General features: G+C 42.2%; 2 protein-coding genes across 8 annotated transcripts in view; both read left to right on the top strand.

The window, feature by feature from the left end:
* MED14 (mediator complex subunit 14) overlaps nt 1-3,143 on the top strand; it is an 80,487-nt gene extending 77,344 nt beyond the window's left edge. For 4 of the 5 annotated variants that reach the window (XM_063083497.1, XM_063083498.1, XM_063083495.1 and 1 more), the window contains one exon: nt 914-3,143. In XM_063083497.1, the coding sequence (XP_062939567.1) occupies nt 914-987 (74 nt within the window). In that variant the 3' untranslated portion in view covers nt 988-3,143. The remainder of the gene's footprint in view (nt 1-913) is intronic. The other variant, XM_063083496.1, reaches the window with a different exon arrangement.
* Nucleotides 3,144-5,115: 1,972 nt separating this feature from the next.
* CXHXorf38 (chromosome X CXorf38 homolog) lies at nt 5,116-23,107 on the top strand. Of its 3 annotated transcripts, none has more exons than XM_063083848.1 (7): nt 5,116-5,346; nt 5,526-5,660; nt 10,693-10,812; nt 12,673-12,822; nt 13,138-13,317; nt 20,062-20,224; nt 21,745-23,107. In XM_063083848.1, exons 1-6 carry the CDS (start codon nt 5,131-5,133, stop codon nt 20,221-20,223), a joined length of 963 nt encoding a protein of 320 aa, XP_062939918.1. In that variant the 5' UTR covers nt 5,116-5,130; the 3' UTR covers nt 20,224; nt 21,745-23,107. The 3 variants fall into 3 exon arrangements, with proteins under 3 accessions (XP_062939918.1, XP_062939919.1, XP_062939920.1); XM_063083849.1 differs by lacking the exon at nt 21,745-23,107 and adding an exon at nt 20,681-20,828; XM_063083850.1 differs by lacking the exon at nt 10,693-10,812.
* The last annotated feature ends 92 nt before the right edge of the window (nt 23,108-23,199 follow it).

Below are 23,199 nucleotides of genomic sequence, written 5' to 3'. Positions count from 1 at the left end.
CCTCAGTGCAGTGCTTTTTACGAAAAATCACTTTATTTTTGTATTTAATTGTTTTTAAACCCCAGAAGTTGACCATTTCCTTGAAATTTGGGAGAAAACTGATAGATCTCATAGACTTGCACTGTCCAATATAGCTGCCACTAGCCACATATGGCTATTTAAATTTAAATTAATTAAAATTATATAAAAATTTTTATTTTTTTTTAAATTTATTTATTTATTTTTTTTTTTAAAAAAAGATGACCGGTAAGGGGATCTCAACCCTTGGCTTGGTGTTGTCAGCACCACGCTCAGCCAGTGAGCAAACCGGCCATCCCTATATAGGATCCGAACCCGTGGCCTTGGTGTTATCAGCACCGCACTCTACCGAGTGAGCCATGGGCCGGCCTAAAATTATATAAAAATTTAAGTTCATTTCCTCAGTCACACTAGCTGTATTTACAAGTGCTCAGTAGCCACAGCACACATATACAACATTTCCATCATCACAGAAAGTTCTCTTGGACAGCGCTGTCATAGACATTTTTATCTGGCCTTTCGTGCAACTTTCCACCAAAGTTGTAACTAATGCATAAATATAATCTAGATTCTTGTCATTAGCTACAAATGCATAAACTGTCAGTAGCATTAACCTTAAAGCCCAGCTTCAAAGGCTTATCCAATGCTACAGTGTTTCTATACAGAAAGTCTAGGCATGCCTTCTTAAATTCAAACCTAACTGGGACTTGCCCAAAATTTCTTCCCAAGGAAAAATCAAAACCTAAACCAAATCTGGGCAGTTAAAATTTAGTCTTTTATTTTGATCTTTAAAGTTCTTACTAATTTTAGGTTTAATTACCCCTTCCCCCACCGGTGTGTTAACATCATCTTTCCTGTATTGCGAATAGCTAATGACCATTTTTCTCTGTTGCAGGTGAATGCACAATATTTGCAGCTGTTCGTGATTTAATGGCTAATCTTACACTGCCCCCTGGTGGGCGTCCATAAACACTATTGTTTTTAAACCAGGAAGGCTGACAAATGAGACAAAACAACAAAAAATTATGAATTCAGCCTTCAGTTTAAAAAAGAAAAAAGGACTCTTTTTGCTTTAAGACTTAAATATTCTAAACTGGCAAAAATTTTCAGGGTGCACTTCTTTCATCAAAAAGACGATCAATCTTTTGTATAGTGAACTTGTATAGTGTGTTTAAATGGGACACATTTCAAACTAGGTAATCAGTGTTTGCTTGCCAGTAATAGATTTAATATTGTTTTATACTATAAAATTATGAAATTGCCAAACTTGCTTATTTAATTGTTTTCGTATGCTTTGGGTGTAATAGTCCTTTTTTGGTTTTTGTTTTGTTTTTTAAGGCAGGTCTGTCATTTTTGAATACTGTAAAACTGTGATAAACTTTATATTGAAGCTGTATTTTAATATGACCGCTTTGAATCCTTACATGAAAGTGTTCTGGGAGGTGTTATAAACACATCCCAAAGAAGCAATATTTAATAAAACTAGGTTAAAAAAAAAAAAAAAAAAAAAAAAAAACAGTGACAGTCACTTGTGTGTGTATAAGCTCTATAGACTTCTCAGGGCCTCCCTTCATCTTTAACCTGGCGGGGCCAGTAATTAATTCTAATAATACATGTCTGAAATTTGACCAAAAACATCTTTGTTTCAAGGTTAATTTATTTTCTTCATTCCTAACTTGATTCGTGGTTAACAGTTAGCACCTCGGTTGTCTTTCAGTGTAGGATTTGGGTATAAAAGAAAGAACTTAGTCTTTGAGAAGAGACAAGTAAATGGTTCATATTGATCTATGATCTGTCCCAAATAATGCAAATGTTCTCATCTGTTGAGGATGTGGGAACTTTTCTATTAGGTGAATTTAGTTTACAGGATATTTCTGCATACAGCATTAATTAGGAATCAAAGAACTTTCATGCTGTACCCTTGCATGAAGTTTCTGTGATGTTTCTTTATCTTGCTTAACTTCTCCTCTTTGCTTTCCCCCCCAAAATTAGGGTGGTTCTAAACAATCTCGATTTAATTCATTGTCAACAAAATGATAGAATGTTTTGCTTGGAAGAAACCTGGTCCAGTCCCCTCATTTTGAAGAATCCAAGATCCAAGGCCTGTCCAGGGTCAAATGGAGTTTCTGATACTGACACATCTCAGCAGGGTTTCTTTTTGGAGCACTATGCTGTCTCTCCCAGTCAGTCAGGGACATTTTAGGCTTCGAAGAACATGATCTGATGCAAAGGTCTTCTGGTGACTTGATGTTATTTGGAAAAGTTTTTAAAATAATAATACCATGCTGAGTTACCTGATCACTGTAATACTGATTCTCCATTAAATTTTAATGCTTTGTTTAATTCTACTTTAAAATGATTTAATTGAGCTTCTATAACTATCAACTATCAGTCTAGTTTCAATCATCTCACTACAGCTATATCATATCTGTTCTCAACTTTGCTTGATTCTCCATTCATTTCTGGTCAGAGTTGAGACCTTCCTTGCCTTTCTTCTGTGTCTTATTTCTGCCTTCATCTCCTGCTTTTCACCCAACTCTGCCACTATTCAGGAGCACATGACTAAACTTTTGTCCTTCCTTTAACTTGCATTTTTATCCTTCTGTTTTCAGTTCAGTTCTTATAATGGTAATCACATCAGTTTGGCAGTCTAAGATGTCTTTATGAAGGGTCACCCTTTCTCTATTTGGAGCTGAATCCTTTCATGTAGAAATCTACATGTACATACAAGAAATGTATTTTTATCTGCAGGATAACATTGTTCCAAATAATTTTATTAATAGAGTTAACTTTTCAGGTATTTCCCCTTTTAACTGTGGTTTTAAAATGTTAATTGCATTTTTATACACAATGCATTCAATGGACACTTTTTTCCTAATTGTAACTGCATTGTGCAATCAAAAGTAAGATAGGATTCAGTAAGTAGAATTTGCTTTTGATGCTTATTAAGAATAAACCCATGAATTTGAATTTTGATATCATGCTTGGTGCTTGGAATTGGTATATACCTTATTAAAGCTTGAAAACATTTAGCATTTGAATCTTAAGTTTCATCACAAAACATGTCTTTTGCCTCTTTTGTTACCCAGGTTCAATCAAGGGGACTGGATGCCCATAGTGATTTTCCCTAATAGGTGGTTGGGACTTAACTAAAGTGTTTTCTGTGATTTTAGTATTTATGGTAATAAATAAAATTTATATAAGTTTCAGAGAACTACCAACTCTCTAGTTAATTTTGGTTAAGATGTTTTGGATAGTAGTCTGGTTTAGTATTAGTTTAACCTTGAAAGAAAAATTGGTCCTGATTTGCCACCTTCTTGTTTCCATCTGCTGGAATGCCATTTCAGAATGTATAGAAGTACTTTCACAATTACAGAGGGGAAAAGTGAAAACTTCAACAGGACATAGCAAGTTATTAATAACGGGGGGTGAACCTTGTGTTTGAAAATTAACTCTGAGTGAGCTAAGTGCAAACATAAAATATACATGATTTTGAATTTAAATATTACTGATAACTTTACTATGTTGCAGTTAATACAGTAACCTGTTCAGCCACAGGATACTAGGTCATTCTTTGGACCATGATTAATTTGATAACTTCAAGAAGTTGAACTTTGCTTCTCTGAGTTCTGATCCAATGTCAACGTAAAAAGTTATTCTTTTCTTTAATGGTTTTTTCCCCAAAAGAAATACCTATTATGTTTTACTTTAATATTTACTTATCCAAGTGTTCTTGATATGAAATCAATATACAAAAATTTAAAGAGAACTGCATTCAAGGGACAGAAAGGAAAAATGTTAATGTATATTTCATTGTTTCTTGTGGAATTTTCTTTTTCATTTGGTTTGATGGGAATGAACAGTGGCCAGTAGTTTGTTAAAATACCTTGCCCAGGAATATGAGTGATTGATCAAAGGGCATATTTAGATCAATACAAAATAATAGCTAATATTTACTGAGAGCTTAATATGTACCAGGCACTGTTCGAAGTATTTCAGTGTGTTTTTAGTCCTCACAGCAACACTGTAGGTACTGATATCCTTTTACACACGAGTAAATGGGGGCCCAGAGAAATGAAGTAACTTGCATGAGATCAAATTAAGATTGTTTACGATCAAGCCACTAAGAAGGGGCAGTTTGAGTCCAGAGCTAGTTCTCCTAAACAATGTGCCTTTTTGCTGTGAACCATGCAGTCAGGGGAAGGCTTCAGTGTTGCGACATTTCCCTCAGCCTTTTTGACTACACATGATTTTGACGTGTTTTCCAAGCCCAGGAAGCTTACTAAAAGCACCTAAAACTGACACGACCTCTTGCCACTTGGAATTGACAATCCAATGCCTTCTGATCTCTGTGGCATTTATTTGGAACTTAAATCAGACTGCCTTGTGCAAGAAGCACTAATCACATAACCAAGAGTACTAGGTAATCATCGTCCAACTTTTGTTCCATGCTTCAGGATCCTCTTATCTGGCTCGGGGTTGTGCATCCTTCCGGAATCCAGGTGACACGCTGCCCTCTTTTCCTCCGCTATGTGGTCCAGTGGCAGAGAGGCTTTTGAGCTTTGTGTCAGCTTGGCACACCGCGGGTGCATAATAGGTGCGCAGTACAGGCAGCCAGCGGTCACGTTTCACTAATGCCTCTATTTGTTACAGCTAATCTGTGGGTTTAGGAACCAGCTAACTATAGAATTATATAATGCAAGGAACATATGTAATTGAAGGGAATGTGCTTTGAGCACCGTCTACGTCTCTATAATAAAGAAGTTAAAACAGAGGAGCCCCTACATCAGGAGAGGAATTCGAATCCGGGGCTGACAGGGTCTCTGTTTGGGGGACAGAGAAGATAGCCTAAGCGTTTCGGGTAGAGGCCGCCTTAGCAAGCACCGAAGTACTTAAACGTCAGCTGTCACCTAAACGGGGTGTGGCCGACGTGCGCCGGAAGCCAAAACGCCCAGCTCCAGGGTCGATAGCACAGCGCGGCAGGGCGCGCTCTTCCGCTCCGCCCTTCAAGTTCTGGTGGCCTCTGGGTGGGGTCGTCCCCGGCGGCTCCCGCGCCTGCGCAGTACCATCCGCCCCTCCCCTGGCCCCGCGGCCTCCTTGCCTGAGCTGGACATGGTGCTGTCCGAGCTGGCCGCGCGCCTCAACTGCGCCGAGTACAAAAACTGGGTGAAGGCGGGCCACTGCCTGCTGCTGCTGCGCAGCTGCCTGCAAGGTTTCGTCGGCCGCGAAGTGCTCTCCTTCCACCGCGGCCTGCTCGCCGCAGCCCCCTGGCTGGGCCCCGGCGCCGCCTGTAGCGGCGGCTCACTGTGCAGCCCGCGCGCCCGCCAGGTGAGCACTTGGCCCGGGGCTTTGACCACCGCCCTCCACCCCACCCCATACCGTCCCTGTCTCGGAGCGCAGAGTGTCCCGCTCCCTCCGCGGGGCGGGGCTGACCGCGACGCCCGGGACTCAGATTCCCAGACGCCGCCCCTCCCTCCCGAGCCCTTCCTCACTGCCGCCCCCTGCAGTTTCAGCCTCAGTGTCAGGTGTGCGCAGAGTGGAAACGGGAGATTTTGAGACATCACATCCACAGAAATGGAGACGTGCACTGGGGGAATTGCCGGCCGGGCCGCTGGCCTGTCGACGCCTGGGAAGTGGCCAAGGTAAGCACCTGCGGCCGGGGGGAAGGAGAAGGCGGCGGGTCACCTGGTGCCCGGGGCGGCTTTCGGGTCTGTGTGGAAGTCAGCCCTCATAAACAGATGCAGAGAGATTGGTTGGTTGATCTAGGGTGAAGTCTTAGGCGGTTCAGGGCTGTTACAGTGGACCCACCCAGCTTAGTGAGGTAGAAACCTCCTTCTGCCTGTCTGCTTCCTGGAGGCGTTTGAGTTTGCGACCGCTGCTTGGAAAGTTTTCAACAAGGAGATGCAGGGGCAAGATGTAGATTGAGTGTCATGAGCACAGGTATCAAAAGAAATTTGTAAGGCGTGTTTAACGGTAGGCCCACTGAATAGCTCATCTTGGCTATAGAGCCCATGAGGTTGGCAGAGTAAGCCAAGGGGAGTTAGGACTGAAATAGAAAGGGCCTTAAGTGCCCGGCTAAGGAACAAAACTTTGGGCAGGTGGGGATGGGGTAAGCAGCCGGATAGAAAGAGACTGGTGTCCTGAATCCTGGCCAGCTACTGTGATGTGACATTGGGCTAGCCTCTGTACCCTAACCTCAAAAATAAGGTACTTGGACTGTATCAGTGGTCCTCAGACTTTTGGCTTTCATGGGCCAGTAAACTCTCTTCCCCATTTTTTTTCATTGCCGCCATAGAGTTGCCAAGTTCTACTTTTACCTAGAAATGAGAAAAACATTAAAGAAACAAAATGCTACCCTTTACTATTGACTGTCCCTCACCTGTCAGGCCTCCCTTGTTGCTTTCACACTCACAATCCTCTTAAAGCCCGTGCCACCTGCTTATGCCAGTCTTTCCTCCTCTTCGTTGCTGTCACCTGCAGACCTTCTAGTCTAACCCAGTCCTCTCAGTTCCTGGGCTCCCTTTTTTAGCATCGTCTAATCCACTCCACCTCAGCCTCCCACTTGCATGCGCACACCCTGGACCCTGTTGGCACAGGAAGTCTTGGTGTCTAACAACCTGCCCACCCTTGGCACACTTCTTTCAGCACCCCCACCCTCTGTGTTACTTCTCTTTCTGGGCTTCCACTGCTTTCTCAATACCCTGCAGCTTCTGCCCTCCTGCCTGCCTTTGTCACCTCAGCCAGCCCAGATTCTACAGTCCATCATTATAGTCAGTCTCTTGCAGTTATCTCAGCCTTTTTTCTCCCTTCTCTGAACTTGCCTGGCCCAGCTCCAGCTCTGATGCCACCATCCTCAGCTTCTGCTCAGGGGAATAGTCTCACAAGGGAGCTGACTGGTTTTGCTTTCATTCTTGATCTTGAGCCCCAGCAGTCCAGCCATGTCTCTCTATAGGCTTCAGTTCCCACAGATGACTGTTCATACCTCTCCTCGCCAAGCTCCCACTCCTGTTCCTCCACCCTCAGTTCCATCTGCTAACCTTGCTCATGCTTCATGGAATTGATGGATGCCTACAAACAGTACTTTCTCATCTTTTTGCCAAACCCACCAACCCTTCTCCATGTGCATCTTCTTCCTTCTGCTACAAAAGAGGAAAGGTGTCTCTCCTCTTATCACTGTGTCTCTCCACTCTCTGTGTGTTGGATCCCCTCCCATCTCCCCAGTGACTTTGAGTCTTCAGTTGTCCAGCCCCCCAATTTATTCCCATCACTATGCAAATAGCTTTAATATCACTTTGATTTATTTAATTTTTTTAAAAAGAAAGAAAGGATTAAACAGTTATCATATGACCGAGCAATTTCACTCCTAGGTATATACCCAAGAGAAATGAAAACATACGTCCACGTAAAAACTTGTACATAAATGTTCAAAGCAGCACTGTTTACAATAGCCAAAAGGTGGAAACAACCTAAATGTCCATCAGCTGATGAATGGATAACCAAAATGTGGTATATCCATACAATGGAATACTATTTTGTCATAAAAAGGAATGAAGTACTGATACATGTTACAACATGGGTGAATCTTGAAAAGATTATGCTAAGTGAAAGAAGTCAGTTATAAAAGGCCACATATTGTATGATTCCATTTATATGAAATTTCCAGAATAGGCAGATCTATAGAGGCAGAAGTAGATTAGTGGTTGGCGGGGCCTGGGGGCATGGGGTGATAGCTAATGGGTATGGACTTTCTTTTTGGGGTGATGAACATCTTCTAAAATTGACTATGGTGATGGTTGCCCAACTCTTTGAATATACTAAAAACCATTGAATTGTGCACTTTAGATGGATGAATTGTATAGCATGAGAATTATATCTGAATAAAGCTGTTTAAAGAACACTTAAATTTTCTTTTCCAAAAATTTATTCAAAAAGAAAGAAAAACCTCTCTTGATCCATTCCCTCTAGCTATCTCCCCATTTCTCTATCCACCGCTCATAGGTACACCCAGCAGAGCTTCTTAAACAGAGCGTTTGATACCTATTCTCTTCTCTTCAGCTCCCGCTTACTCTTCATGCCACTCCGCCCCGAATTTTGCCTCTGCCACTCCACAGCATCTGTGGCCTTCAGTTCTCCAGCCTCATCTTTCTTACCTCTCACAAGCATTCAGCACTACTGGATGCTCTTCTTGAAACACTCCTGGCTTCGTGGCATCTTTCTTTTTTTTGTTTCTTTTTTTTTTTTTTTTTTTTTTCTTTTTTGTGACCGGCACTCAGCCAGTGAGTGTACCGGCCATTCCTATATAGGATCTGAACCCGCGGCCGCTGGGAGCGTCGCTGCGCTCCCAGCGCAGCACCCTCCCGAGTGCGCCACAGGCTCGGCCCTCGTGGCATCTTTCTCTACTGTCTTTCCTCCTGTCTCCCCTCCCTGTCTCTTCCTCCTCAGCCTCCTTCTGAATGTTGGTTGGCCTTCCTCAGGACTCAGGGCCGAGCCTCTTCTGTCTCCCTCTTCTCTGGTCATATTGCCCAGGACCATGGAGTTAAATACTAGCTTTATGCTCATGGCTCCCAAATCCGTGACCCTAGCCCTGCCTTCTCTTCTGAGCTCCTGATGCACATGCTCCTTGACCCCTCTACTTTATCACCTCCTGAGTATTTCCTATTTAGTTCTGAAGTGGGGCTTTTTATCTCTACCCCCCACCCTATGCCAATTCCCCAACACCAACTTCCTAGAATCATTCTCGTTTCATCTCTTTCCCTTTCACCAACCCCTTTATTTGTACCTGCAAAATACTCTTGGAATCCTCCTCCCCATCTCCTCATCACATCTCTCACCCTGTCTTGCCTGGACTTGACTTCAGCCTCCCCCCCAGCCTCCTCTGCCACTCTGGGCACCTCTGGTTGGTTCCCCACCCAGCAGAATGTGCAGTCTTCAAGTGAGAATCAGGCATTCCCCTTGCCTAAAACCCTTGGATGGCTTTCTGATAGCCTTAGAATAAACTCCACAGTCCTTTCCAGAGCAGTAGGGCCCAGCATGATCTGGCCTCATCACCCAAAGAAGAGGCAGTAGAGAGAGGCAATAACGTATGTTTCTCACCACTGTGTGTTTACCATGTGGAACATGGTGAGATTCAATACAATTTTAAGAAACTGCTTTCACTGCATGGAGGCAGCAGAGCCTCCCTGCTGGCTCTAGTTCTGAAGAAAGGGAGTAATTACTAAAATAAAATTGTAACATGGCAGAGACCCGTTTATATTGATAAGAAAATGCCAGACAGGACCTACCTCATAATGGAAAAGAGGTATGTCTGGTTTGGAGGCAATTAAGGCCCCTCTACCTTTGCATTGTCTTCTGAGCAGCAGCTGAATTAAGCAAAGTTTCTTTTTTTTCACTTAATTGCATTAGTTTGCCAACGATAAGTTAGCTTCTTTGTAAACCTTTGTAGCATCCATAATAGACTTCTTTCAGAAGGTTGGCATGTTGGTGGCTGTTAAGACATAGAAAGATAGTGATGGTACTGGCTACTGTACCTTTTGCTAAGGGCCATTCAGTGTACATAAAATTCTTCTTAATTAAGTGAGACTCAGGATATGATTCTACCACCATCAGGAACATAGCCCTGACTCTTCTTGGGGTACATCAGCACTTACTACCAGCCTTTCTGGAGCAGCACATAGGATATAGTATAGTTGTTTGCTTACTGAAATGTGTTTGTTTTCAGTGGAACAGGTCTGTTTTATTTAGAGCTCTTATTGTGAGTAATTTCTTATATTTCTTCTGTTCTAGTCCCTCGGCAGAAATGTACCCTTGAAATTCTTAGCCTGGTAAAGTTGTTGCATCCAGATGTAAGTTTGGAAATATTTCAGGAAAGAAACATGCCTAAGCCTTGCTATAACACTATCTTTGGGGTCCGTGTCATAAAACCCTACTAAAGGCAAGATTGTGCTAGAATGAGGCCTGTCTGGTATATCTAGTATCTTAAATCCTGGGGTTCCATCTGTAACTCCTATGTGGGTCCAACTTACCTTGCGCCATCGGCATCATGATTGCCAACATTTATGGCCTGTTTATTAGCATGTGCCCGGTGCTGTGCTAGTGCCTTACCTGCATTCACTTATTTCTCACAACGTCCTTCAAGGTAGATGAGGACAGTTATCACCCATTTACTGATGAAGAATCTGAGGATAAATAACTTACCCAAGGTCACACAGCTGGCAAGGGTCAGAGCTCTGACCCAGCTCTGTCGCATTCCAAAGCTCAGACTCTTAATGTGACCATACCGAACTTTCTGAAGTCATTTGGAAAGTGTCCACTTTGGAGTAACCATATTATTTTTAAATCATCTTCTTTAATAACTCAGCCGCTGACATTTCAGTAAGGAGAAGAAAAAGGGTGTCTTCTACCCATGCTTTCTGCTTATGTGCCATTAAGACATGACAGGTGTATGTCAGGTGTATCTAGTAGCAAAGAGATAGTACAGCCCTTTAGTTATGTCCTTGGCAGAGGCTTAGCTGTGACACTATTTCCTCACTTGCATTTTGGACTCCTGAGGCTCTAACTTGAAACCTCAGTGCATAAGAGAAGTTCAGTCATCATTTGGGAAATAGGCAAGTAGCCTTTGCCTCTCCAGCACCTAGAGTTAGACTCAGGTGCCCCTCGTGCTTCCCTGTACTACAGGCCTTCATGCCTCGAGGACAGGCAGACAAAAGAGGACCTGAGGAATGTGATGCAGTTGCTCTTTTAAGTCTCATGAACTCCTGTGATCACTTCATGGTTGATCGAAAGAAAATCACAGAGGTAAGAGCGGTCAGATTCAAAATCATAGACTGGGTCAGTCGGTTCCATACTGTGAAGGCCACCCGTGAGACACACTCTGTGATGCTATGCCAGCCATGCAGGCAGAGCATAGTAGCTCCCCAGAGACAGATGCTGGTTCAAAGTTGGTATCACTAAGCAGGCTAGTGGGGCTCATATCATGTGCACCCTCTGTGATACCCAAGAACTCCAGTGCAAATGCAATCAAGAGACTAACCCCTTAGTTGTCCCTAATTAAAGTTTCCAGACGACTTGTTATCGCAATATTCACTGCTAAAAAAGATGAACCCCAAATTTCTCTTCCCCGTTTTTCCATAAACAGAAGCAAAGTAATTTTCCTTATTTAAAAAAAATACAGAACAGTGCATCATTCTGTCTATTGTATGTCAGCATTGGAATCCTGCCCTTCTACATCTCATTGGCTAAACAGTTGCAAGACCACATTACATAGAACTGAAGAAAATGTAAACACTAATGGATAATAATGTCAGAACAGATCACTTTGCTTGTCACATTTCCTCTTAGAGATCTGGATTTTCTGTGGTTCACCAGGAAACAACTTTTCCACATTTATTACTCCGAGGGTCATTGAAAAGAGTATATAGCAGCACCTAGATTATTTATAATATGAGAAAATGCATGTGTATTTTGTCAGCATGCCAGCAGCTGAAAGGATTGAGAATCCTTTATGACATCAGCAGAGACAAAGAACTATCACAGTAGTTGACTCCTTTGGTGTCTTTGAGCCAAATATGTGGAAGACTTTATGTGAATTATATGTCAACATATGATTACACCGCACCATTTTTCTTAAAATATAGGCAAAAGTTGATTTTCTTTTCATCATAGTTTTCACATCAGAAAACTACCTTGACTCAACTTCCTGGTGCTCCAACAATATTTAAAAGATTTTTGTATTGTCTGCTTCAGCCTGTGGGTGTACCCAGAGCCAATATACTTGCTCTTTGGCAGATTGTTTTATGTTAAGGGATTTGGGGGAATGTGTACTATCTAGCCTGTCACAGGATTTCAAGGGCTAAGGATAGTTTGTATTTCTTGCCCCTATTAATTTATTATTCAAGTGGCAAGGGGTTGAACTTCCCCTTCAAGCCTTGACAGCACCTACAGGTGCCTACAATTTAAGTCAGGAACTTGTGGATTGTTTGGAAATCTGCTCCAGAGGCTTAGGAAAGAGGAAAAGGCTGAACCACTGTTGCCCAGGTTTCATTTTTTTGTTCCTGGAGTCTTATGGTCAAAATCTGGCTTAGAGTCATGTTTTATTTGTCCTGCCTGATATTTTTTAAAACCTTTGAATTAGTTGTCACACGAAAAAGTCCAAATTTCCAGTTTCTCTTGAAAAATCAGAAGATCTGGCAACACTGGGCTCATATTGCTTCCATGGCAACAAGTCATGAATTGAGTAGAGGCTGCCCCTTTAGATAGGGCATCCACTCTCCAGTTTGTGCCAATCCCATCTCTCCTTCTCTCCCTGCTATTACACATCACCACCTTCACTCAGGTTACATGCCTGACTGTTGAAGTCATTTCAGTTTGTGACTCAACAGGATTTCACTTCTTAGTATATGCCTTCTGGAAAGAATGAAATTAAATATGGATCTGATTTGGGAGCCTGGAGGGCTGGAGTATCCTCTACCTCCATATAAGTACATGTCAGATTATGCACATGATCCCAAGAAAGTTCTGGCCCTTCTCATCTAGAGACTACACTTGTTGATTTTGTAATTAACAAAGCCTTTCTATGATTTTTCTTTGGAGCCGCAAGATCTCAGTTTACTCCATTGTTTGATTTTGAAGGCTTTTATCTTTTTTGTGTTTCTGTAGGTAATTAAGTGTCGTAATGAGATCATGCACTCTTCAGAGATGACAGTATCTTCTACCTGGCTTCGAAATTTTCAGATGAAGATTCGAAATTTTCTGAATGAATTCAAGAATATCCCAGAGATTGTGGCGGCCTACTCCAGAATAGAACAGGTAAAAATCATATTTAACAGTTTTGTCATAAAGGACTAAGGGAAAAAAAGCAACCAGTCACTCATTTAGAATTTGAAGAATTAGATTTAACTAGTCTTAGAATGAATTACACTTAAACTAAATTTTAGAATGTAAGCAGGGGAAAGAATGCTGATATGAAATCTGGAATTATGCTGGGCTGAGAAGCTTTTCTGTAGTCATAGTGTATTATTAAAATGGATCCAGTTAGTGATGTTCAGTTGTAAATTCTTGGAATAATCCAATGGAATATCTTTTCCATTTAATCAGTTCATATATTTGTGTGGTAATCCACAGCTGTTGACATCTGACTGGGCTGTTCACATCCCTGAGGAAGATCAGCGAGATGGGTGTGAATGTCCAGTGGGAATTTACCTGAGTGAGAGCCAAGTCAATGAAATAGAAATGGCATTACTGAAGGAAAAACTTCAAGAAATGTATCTTCAAGCAGAAGAACAAGACGTGTTGCCTGAAGAGGTAAAGGAAAAGTATTATATTTCTCTGTGTGAGTAAACAAAATGAAGAAAGGTGCCAGGAGGAAGAGTAGCTCATTTTAACATACAGCCAATTATGTTTCTGATTTAATGTTAAATAATTTCCAGACGTGAATAATCTTTAGGTACAGAAAAATGTTACCTTTTAACACGTATTTTCACTTAATTTGAGTGCCTAATTTGTGCCCCAAAGTGGAACAACTTGGTAAGGGCTACAGCGGAATTCTGAAAAAAAGATGCTCTGGATGTTCTCTGCTGGTCAAGAAGGATTGCCAGAAAAGGCTTTGACAAGAAGGTGCTGTTGAGCAGGGACTCACGGGATCAAAGAAGAGTTCGGCAAATTGGCACAGGAAGAAAGATATTCATGGCAGAGGGAACAGCACCTGCAAAGGCATGAAAGAATAGTTTGGGCCTGGGCAATGACAAGGCGAACGTAGGTGGTACGGTCAGACATGAGAGTGGTAAACTAGGTTGAAACCATATTTTTTTTTTTTTTTTTTTTTTAATATTTCTAATTTATTTTTTTTATTTTTTGTTGTTGTTGTTGGTTTTTTGTGACAGGCACTCAGCCAGTGAGTGCACCGGTCATTCCTATATAGGATCTGAACCCGCGGCGGGAGCGTCGCGGCGCTCCCAGCGCCTCACTCTACCGAGTGCGCCACAGGCTCGGCCCTGAAACCATATTTTGAAAGGTTTTCTATGCCACACCAAGGGGTTTGGGCCTTATTCCCAAAAAGCTGTAGGGAGCCAGCAGATGTTTTTAAACAAGAGTGATAGGATCAGGTATAGCTTTTAGAAAGTTAACTCTTGTGGCAGATGGAAGTTGGACGAGTGGCTAGAGACTAGCCAGAAGACTCTTGCAATCATGTGAGGGTAAGAGGAAAAGGACAAAAACTAGAAGCTGTGGAGGAGGAGGTGAATTCTGTAGGCATTGCTCGGGCAAAGCTGATGGATTTTAGTGGCCAGTTAGATTACTTGGGGCATGGCATGGGGCTGGAAAAGGGTGGAGAAGAGGGGGGCATGACAGGATCATCAAGATTTCTGGCTTAGGACCTGCAGGCTAATGGTGATCTAAATTCTCATAGGGAGTACAGGAGGAATGAATGTTTGTCCATGCGAGGTAAAAGAAACTAACAGTAGTAGACTTGTATTCTAGTACAGTTCAGAAATATTCCAACAGTGACTAGATTAGAATTCTAGATCACCAGGAGATATTGGACTAATCATTTCACGTCTCCATTCCTCCTTGTCCAACGAAAGTAGTTTTGCTAGTTACCTCATTAAACATGGGGGGAGTGTTTATTTAATACAAAGCATGTATTTCATTCATTAAGCCATGCATCTGACTGGTAAATATGCCTAAATTAACAGTTTTAACTTTGATCCAGATGCTTTATTCAGCTTGGTGAGCTACTTTAGCACAAGGACTGGGTACTACTGGTTTTGGGGTGTGCCTGCCTTGGCACACCATAGGTATCTTAAATGATGAGTAAGAATGTTGAATCTTGTGTTTTCTAAATCCACATGTTTCATCTGGCTTTATTATATTTTTTCTTTCTGCTCCTGCTTTCAGAAGCAGAGTAGAGCAAGAGAAGACAACCGGGAGCCCAGGCTCACTGCCCCTGTGTTGTCAGTAGCATTCTCTTCTCTCTTGAGGGCACTGCAGTTCTTTTCCTGTTTGTGTAACAGAGAACAAAGTACGTCAGCAACACGCTATGTCAGTTGAGAGCTGGAAGGGAAGCTGGCAGTCATCTTATCACATTCCCTGCAAACGTGGCAAGGGCCCCAGGGAGCTGGCACCGGGTGTGAAGGCTGGCCAGGAGGTCTCCCCCTTCTGGTCCTGTGACTTTCTACATGCCATGCTGCGGCTCTTGTATCACTGAGGAGGTGGCTGTAAATTTCAAACCCCTATTATCTCTGTTTTACAGAGAGGAAATTGGGGTTAATTGGCTTGTCCTCTGGGTCACAGAGTCTCTAGGTAGAGTTGGTAAATTCTCATTTTTCATTCTTTCTGTTTAGCAGACCATGGCATTTCTCTTAATATGTCAATTTTTTTTTTCTTTTTTGGTGGCTGGCTGGTACGGGGATCCAAACCCATGACCTTGGTATTATAAGTCTGTGCTCTAACCAACTGAACTAACCAGCCAGCCCCTCTCTTAATATTTCAACTGATCAAAATGTAAGTTAAGATTGATTAACATGTTGTCTCTAAGAAGTTGAAGGTTGGCTTTCCACGTGTGTGGAATTTGACCCCTTCTGAAAGCTCAGTTCCACATATGATTGCCCATGTTCTTTAGAGTTAGTCTCCGAAGTCAGAGTATTAGGTAAGACCAGACTTTGGTGAATCTAAAATGCCATCAATTGTAAGACACAGCATTATTTCAGTTACTTCTAAGAAAGAAAAAAAATGCCAGTTTATTGTAAGATGCTATCAATGTTAAGGTGCCTTCTCATTTGAGATACTAGAATATGAAAAAACATACATCCAGGAATCAAGAAATACATTGATTGTATTATGACCACAGGACTTTTTTTGGTGACTGTTTAACAAAACCTGTTTCTAAAACAGTCAAAATAGTAAAGGTTCGGTTGGAAAGCCAAGTTGAGAAAAATGCATCATGGAGCACCATGGAGAGCTGAGCATCGTCATCCTTTTCTGTTAGTGACCAACCATAATGGTATATGTATACCATAATTAAAAAGGGGCTCACAGTAAAATACACTGTGCATGTATAGCTGTGACTGTGAGATGCTTTCTGCTTTGGAGCTGAATGGGAGCAGCGGCTTCTCAGGCCCGTATGGGCCCACCTGCCCCAGAATTCGGCTGTCACCCAAGTGCTCTTCACATAGTCTGGCCAGCCCTCAGTGCTCTGTTATGATCTGGGAGTTTACAAATTCAGCTAGAGAACATTGAGCACAGTAAATGGCTTGTAAGGGATTTGCACACACTTTATCATTGTTTCTTAAACCCTGGTGAGGGAGCCACCCTCACAGAGATCCATGGGGAAGCTCAGGGAGAAGGGGCAGTGACAGAGTATACTCAAGACCATTGTGGAAAGGATAGAAAACGACTCTTCATTTGTTATAGTCCAGAAATATTTATTGAGCACCTACTATGTGCCAGGTTCTAGAAGCTTCGTATATGTCAGTGAACAAAACAAAGATCCCCATGGGGGAGGCAGACAATAAACAGTAAACATAATGAGTAAATGATGTGGAGCGGTAGAAGAAGGAGAAATACAGTGTAGAACAGAGTATGGGGGATCAGGAGTAGCAGAGTGAGGACAAGTGTCAGGTTGCAATAGGGTGGTCAGGGTGGGCTCATTGAGAAGGTGAGACTTAGCAATACTTTGAAGGAAGGGAAGATCAGCCATGCGCATATCTGGAGGAAGAGCATTTGGGTGAGTGAGTAGCAAGTTGAGCAGCTGCTGGAGTGGAGGGAGGGAGAGGAGAGTGGGTGAGGAGGTCAGAGAAGTGAAAGGGGAGGAAGCAGGTCATATGGGTCTTTGTGAGCCATTGGAAGGGCCTAGGCTCTTCCTCCTGAGATGGGAGTCTAGCAAAATTCCAAGCAGAAATGACAAAAGGCTCTTCACTGCAGTGTCGAGGATGCCCTGGGGTGGTGGAGGGCAGGGGCAGAGGTAGAAGCAAGGAGACCTGGTAGGAGGCTGGTGCAGTTATCCAAGTAAGAGATGCTGGTGGTTCGGAGCAGGGTGGAAGTCTAGAGGTAGTGAGAAGGTGGGCGGATGTGGCATGGGAAAGAGGAAGGTCAAAGACAAGGCCAAGAGTTTGGCTTAAGTGACTGGAAGAATTGCTAAGCATCTTTTGCCTAGAACAGTAGACTGGCACACAGTAGACTGACTCAATAAATTAAACATTTATTAAATGGATATAAGAAGGAAGGAGTGTTTCAGACACAATGTTAAGTGCTTTTAGTAGATTATTTCTAATCCTCACAAGACTCCTCAGTGGTGGTAGCATCATCATCCTTAATTTGCAAACATAGAAGTAAGCTCGGAGAGGTCAGATGTCCTGCCCAAAGTCACACAGCTAGTTAAGTGACAAAGCTGGGCTTCAGTGTCCAAGTCTGTCTGACTGTATTCCATCATTTTTCTAGTACTTTTAGTTTTTCCTTCTCTACTTCCTCTTCTCCCTTTACATATAAATGCGCACAAACCTTCCCCATTCTTAATAACTAGAAAAGAAAGCCTCCTTTTGACTCTGACTCTGCTCTCCCCATGCTAAAATGATCTCCCCAGCCATGGACACCTCTTAAGTACATTTCAAGAGCAAATGCATTTATTGCTTTTCACAAAGTGGAAAAGTGAAGTTCCAAGAAATGTCAGTTATAAGGCACTCCTATTGGAAAAAATGAGAAAGGTGATTTGCAATGGAAAAGGGAACTGTAGCAGATGGTGGAAGAGGAGCAGGGGTTTCCACATGAAGCTTTGAGCAAAGGGAAAGAAACAAAGTGGAACAGAGCAAACCAGTTCGGAGGGTCTGCAGAGAGGGTCAGGAGGTGACAACACAAAGATCACAGCTCTGAGGTTATCAAGTGCAAAGGTCTCTGAACAGGGGAAAAGAGGATCCCACTGAGGGCAAGGAGTCCATCTGGGGGCGTGTGTGTGGTGCACAGACCTGGCCAGTGCAGTCACAGGTCCCAAGCATCTGATGGGAGGCGTGAGAAGACCCTAGGTGTGTCTAGGGTACCAGGCACAGTCAATAAGAGCTAACGGTGCAGTGCCCACAGTTATTAACACAGGCTATGAATAATGTCATTGGTGGGATCTCCATTTCACATTTTTGTGGTTTCCAGATTTATTATTCAAAGCCCTGGTGTCTTGCAGGAGCTCTAGGCTGGTTTCCAGTCATGTAATAAAAAGCTCCACCTGAAGGGCACATCCCCAGTCTAACCAATCTGAAGTCCTCTGTCATCTTCAGCTCCTCCCTGTTCCTCCCTGCTCCCTATTCACCCTTACCTCAGACTTAGCCAGTCTTCCCTCTCCCTTCCATCCCTGGAGGCCCTCACCCAACATCTGGCTATTTCATCACAATGACCTGAGTGCTTGTGAAGTTTCCACCCAAGACCTACTTCCTCTGAGTCAGTTATGCATGCTCTCTAATGTTTAGAACTCCCACTCTGCTAGGAGTGGAAGTTTTCCATCACTTTTCTTCATTAGATTTAGATTATCTTGACTTAGTTTGGAGTTGCAGGTCCCCTATGTAAAAACATTCACCACACCCAAAAACTCTCATCTTTGTAACAAGCGCAGTGACCAGTGAGGGTATTCTGTGATAAGACCAGTAAAAACACTTTCACAGTACTATTCTGTGAGTACTTTTATCAGCTTCACTGTCGAGAAGTACATTACTGGTGGGAGTTTAAATTGGCACAACCTCTACAGTTGGCAGTTTTGGCAAAATCTATAAAAATTAAAAGAGAAAACTCAATCAATTAAAATGGCATTCCACTTCTAAAAACAGATCCTACAAATAGATTTCTCATTTATGCAAAATAACACATGTACCAGGTTATTTACTGCAGGATTATTTGTCTTAGCAGAAGGTTCAAGATAATATGTTAAAATATGAAGCATTCATAATTGGAATACTACTCAGCTATTAAAAAAATAATGAGGCCATTCTTTATAATCTCATATAGAAGAGATCAGTTGGAGAACAGTGTCTGGTATGCAGCCATTTGCATTTTTAAAAATGTATGTACACATGTACTCACGTAAATGCATACAATGTTTTTGGAAGAAACACAAGAAATTGTTCATTATAGTCATCTCTAGGGAGAGGAGCTGGGTGACTGGTGACAGGATTTAGAAGAAGACAGACTTTTTAACTTGTATCCTTGTACTGATTTTGAATTTTGTGCCTATACATTTATTACTATTATATATATATCCACATGCATACATATGAGTATATATGTTTATAAGTATTATCCATATGTGTGTTTGTATATGTATATTTGTTACAGCGTGTTACAGTGAACTCAAGGAGAGGCAGGACACCGAGGCTTATAGTAGGAAACAGAGTTTATTGAGGCCGGCACCTGCTCAATGGACTTGTGTCACAAAGGCTGAGCCCCAAATGCAGCAGGGCTGCCTCTTTTATATTGTTATACTTCCGGTTTTTTACATTGGGGTGAAGGGGTGACCTTATATAGTTATAACTTCCATTTAGGTGGGAAAAGTTCCGGGTCCTTTAGCCATTACAGCAGGGCAGGACACAGCTGGGCATCAGGGCGGGGCACAGTCAGGAGAGCACTCAGGAGAACAAGGTTGCCTCATATTTAATAGTAATAGATGTATAGGTACAAAATTCAAAATAAAAGGTCTTTATTTTTATATATACACACATACATATGTATGTATGTATATGTTTTTGTGTGTGTATATAAAATGAAGCCCTTTCATACAAATGCAGGAAGTTTTAAAGCAAAAAAATTTGAGGAGACAAGCAAACACCCCCTTGTGTGGTCCCAGAACCAGCTATTCTGGATTGTGTTGTGTTTGAGTGGAGGATGCTCTGTTTTAAAGGGTTTATTTTTGTTTTTCAAACCTTAACCTGTCTGTGGACAGATGCCTGTAGCCAAGATTTCTGTCTCTTGGTGGACACATGAGCAGGAACCAATCTTGGAATTAGTAAGTTTTTCATTTGAATTACAAACCTGCTATACAATTATCTAAGCTGTCCATTGTATGGTTTCCTCTTGCAGCTCTCAAATCGACTGGAAGCGGTGAAGGAATTTCTGAGAAACAATGAGGATCTTAGAAACAGTCTTACAGAAGATATGCAGAAGCTAGACAGCCTCCATCTACAGCATCAAAAACCGGATTCAAAGGAACCTGGGAGACAGACACCTGAAAGGAGGGCCTGAGGTGAGTTTAGGCATATGATGTTAAGTAAAGACAGAATAGCCTCATCTCTTTGATGTCTGTTCTCTTATGTGAGGCCATAATGAATACACAACAGTCTAATCTGAGGTTTCCTTATGTCCTTATTATTTCAAAGAAAGGACACTGAGCTTTGTACTCTTTCTCTAGTTAATCGTTCTCACATCTGCGGAGTAATTGAACATCAACTCCCTGGCAGCTTTCTGTAGCCAAATACACCTGAAGTCACTGGTCTAGTCTTAAGCAAACCAGCTTTATAACATAATCAAAAAGCATTTCTGCCTTAAAATGATGCCAGTGATGCCCAGCTCTTATCATGGCATTAATAGCAATTGGTTAGTTCCATGAGGAAAACTGTTAAAACAAGTATCTGTCTTCAGTATTTCACTTCCCCCCCACTCCCTCAAATGAAGAAAATTAAAACGTTCTCTTTCATTTTAGATTGCCTTCAACAAAAATCAGGCATGTTCTGTGAAAGTCAGCATGGCTCCCAAAGTTACCAGACTACTGTTTGCAAACCAAAATGAATTTTTGTTGTCTTTTTCCTGGACTTTCCTTTAACTCTTTGGGGGTATTTTTTTTTTTTTTTTTTTTTTTTACATTCACAAACTTGGGATTGTATAATCTTTTTTAAAAAAAATTTTTATTAGCATAGTTGCTAGCATCCAGGGATTTTTTGCTATTTAAAATGTGGGGTTCGGGCCGAGCCCGTGGCGCACTCGGTAGAGTGCTGTGCTGGGAGCGCGGCAAGGCTCCCGCCGCGGGTTCGGATCCTATATAGGAATGACCGGTGCACTCACTGGCTGAGTGCCGGTCACGGGAAAAAAAAAAAAAAAAAATGTGGGGTTCTTTTCTGGTCCTAAACTATAGCTGCTTAACATAGTAAAGGCTGGTGTTTGGCCAGGCCTGTGCCGAGGGCTCCTGCGGAGTGCTCTGCCCACTCCCCCTCACCTGCTGCTGGAAAGTCTCACTCACGAGGGTGCCCAGAGGTTGGATGGAATGTAAATGTTAAGATAGAAATCCTTCCTGTTTGAAAGAAAGCAAGAAGAAAAATTGTTGTGAAAGGCAATTTTCTAGCCATGTTCAATTAGTACAGAACTGTTACTACCAGGTTGCTGAGGCAGTAGGGTTGGGGGTTGGGGGTTGGGGGCAGGCTAGCATCCCAAGCAGGGTGTCAGGGGGAAAGCTCTGCAATTGGTGGCTTGTTTATGGTACGCTTATGAAAAGTGAACTCCCGTGGCAATCACAGCTGTTTGTGTTCAGTTATATCCCCAGTGCCAAGCACAGGGCCTGGCCTTCAATGAATATTTGTTTGACTGAAGAGTCATCTGTTAGCCTGGGAGTATTTATAGGCATAAATGTTAGTTATATGATTAACTAAGCCTGATCCTTTGTTATGAAATTAAAGAATGACATTTCAACATTCATGTGGAAATTCAAAGGCTTCATTTTCTTTCAACAAATTCACAAATTCATTCATACTTCCTCTATTCCTTTTACCCAAGAAATCATCCACTCCTGACTATCCTGTTTGTTTCCTGCCCCGTCGTATGCAGTGGTGTGTGGAGTCAGCCTCACTTTCACCTTCCCCTACATCTGCTCATTTCCAAGGCCCAGTGGTACTTGACTGGGTCATGTCACTTCTGAACCTTCAGGGACAGGACTGCCACATTCCCCTCTCCCTGGAGTGAAGATGTGCTCCTGTGCTCCCACCAAGGATGTAATCTGCAGAGAATGGGCAGAGGGTAGGGGTATATTTGATATACATTTCTACATTAAAATGCATTTACTAGAATTCTGTAAATGCAAATGTGCTTATAACTTCCTGCTTTAATCTTTCCAGTTACTGTTTGGTCTTACATTTTCTTTCTCACTTCATTTCATGGAGTTCCTTGAGAAGACATTAATAGTTCAGTAAGAAGAATTTTCATTTATCTTGCAACTCTCCCCAACTAAGAAACTTAATGAAATATTTCTTAGCTTCTAGATATGAGATACAAAACTTGGGATCAGATGAAGTCTTGATTCATTAACCAATTTAAGACCTGATTTCTAACTTTAGGAACTTTGGATTATGAACACTTGTATTTTATACCTGTGTCTAGTTAGTTTCAAGTGTCTCCCGTGTGCCAGACACTGAAGTAGATGCAAATATAGGATTTGTAAGGTATGGGTGATGGTATACGAGCTGTCATCTTATTGGATTTCTTTGTCTACTCAAATAAATATATTGTTCAGAAAACTTTATACTGGCATCATTTAATTACATTGAAACAGAGAAAGGAAGACATGCCCAGGGAGCAAATGTAGCATATACAGAGACATCAGCCTGTGGGCACCTCTTCGACAGAACTATAGACGGGCACAGGGATGTGCACAAAAGGATGTGAACAGCAGCATTGTTAACCAGCTATCAATAGAGGGAGGACTGGTTAAATAAAATATAGCACATCCATACTACAGAGTATTATGCAACTGTTGGAAAGAATGAGGTAATGCTGCAATGCAGTATGTGGGGTTCCCCAGATCTCCCACTTTCTTTCTGTGTCCAGATGGAAAATCAGAGAGAGCCTTGACCCCTCTGTGACCCAGCCAGCTACAGGTTCCTCCCAGCAGGCTTGAAACAAAACCAGGTCCTTGAACATTCCCAGGTACTGAGACAGGTTTCTAGGTTGTTGCCCACAATACTGAAAGATATGGCCCAAGCCCTGAGCTGAATCCCTTAAACCCTTATGTAAACTCCATACCATGACCCCCTTACTGCAGACATACCTCAGTAGAACATCCCTTTTCTCTCACTGTCTATCATAAGGACTATGCAGTCCACTCTGTACGTAAGTTCCCCTAATAAATGCTTTGGACTGATCACCCTGGCGTTTAGTGCTTCTTTCTTTGGAATCCCAACCGGCCCCATCTCAGGGCAGTTTGGAGCATTCTCTTGCGGGAAATCCCCTGCTACT

Source organism: Cynocephalus volans, chromosome X (assembly GCF_027409185.1).
Source record: "Cynocephalus volans isolate mCynVol1 chromosome X, mCynVol1.pri, whole genome shotgun sequence".
Taxonomy (NCBI): Eukaryota; Metazoa; Chordata; class Mammalia; order Dermoptera; family Cynocephalidae; genus Cynocephalus; species Cynocephalus volans.
The sequence above is the reverse complement of the archived record's forward strand: the minus strand, read 5'-3'. Positions and strand labels throughout refer to the sequence as shown.

Coding starts and splice junctions, on each gene's coding strand:
- CXHXorf38 (XM_063083848.1), top strand. CDS start 5,131: ATGGTGCTGTCCGAGCTGGCCGCGCGCCTCAACTGCGCCGAGTACAAA. Junction 10,813..12,672: donor ATCGAAAGAAAATCACAGAG/GTAAGAGCGGTC, acceptor GTGTTTCTGTAG/GTAATTAAGTGTCGTAATGA. Junction 12,823..13,137: donor CCTACTCCAGAATAGAACAG/GTAAAAATCATA, acceptor GGTAATCCACAG/CTGTTGACATCTGACTGGGC.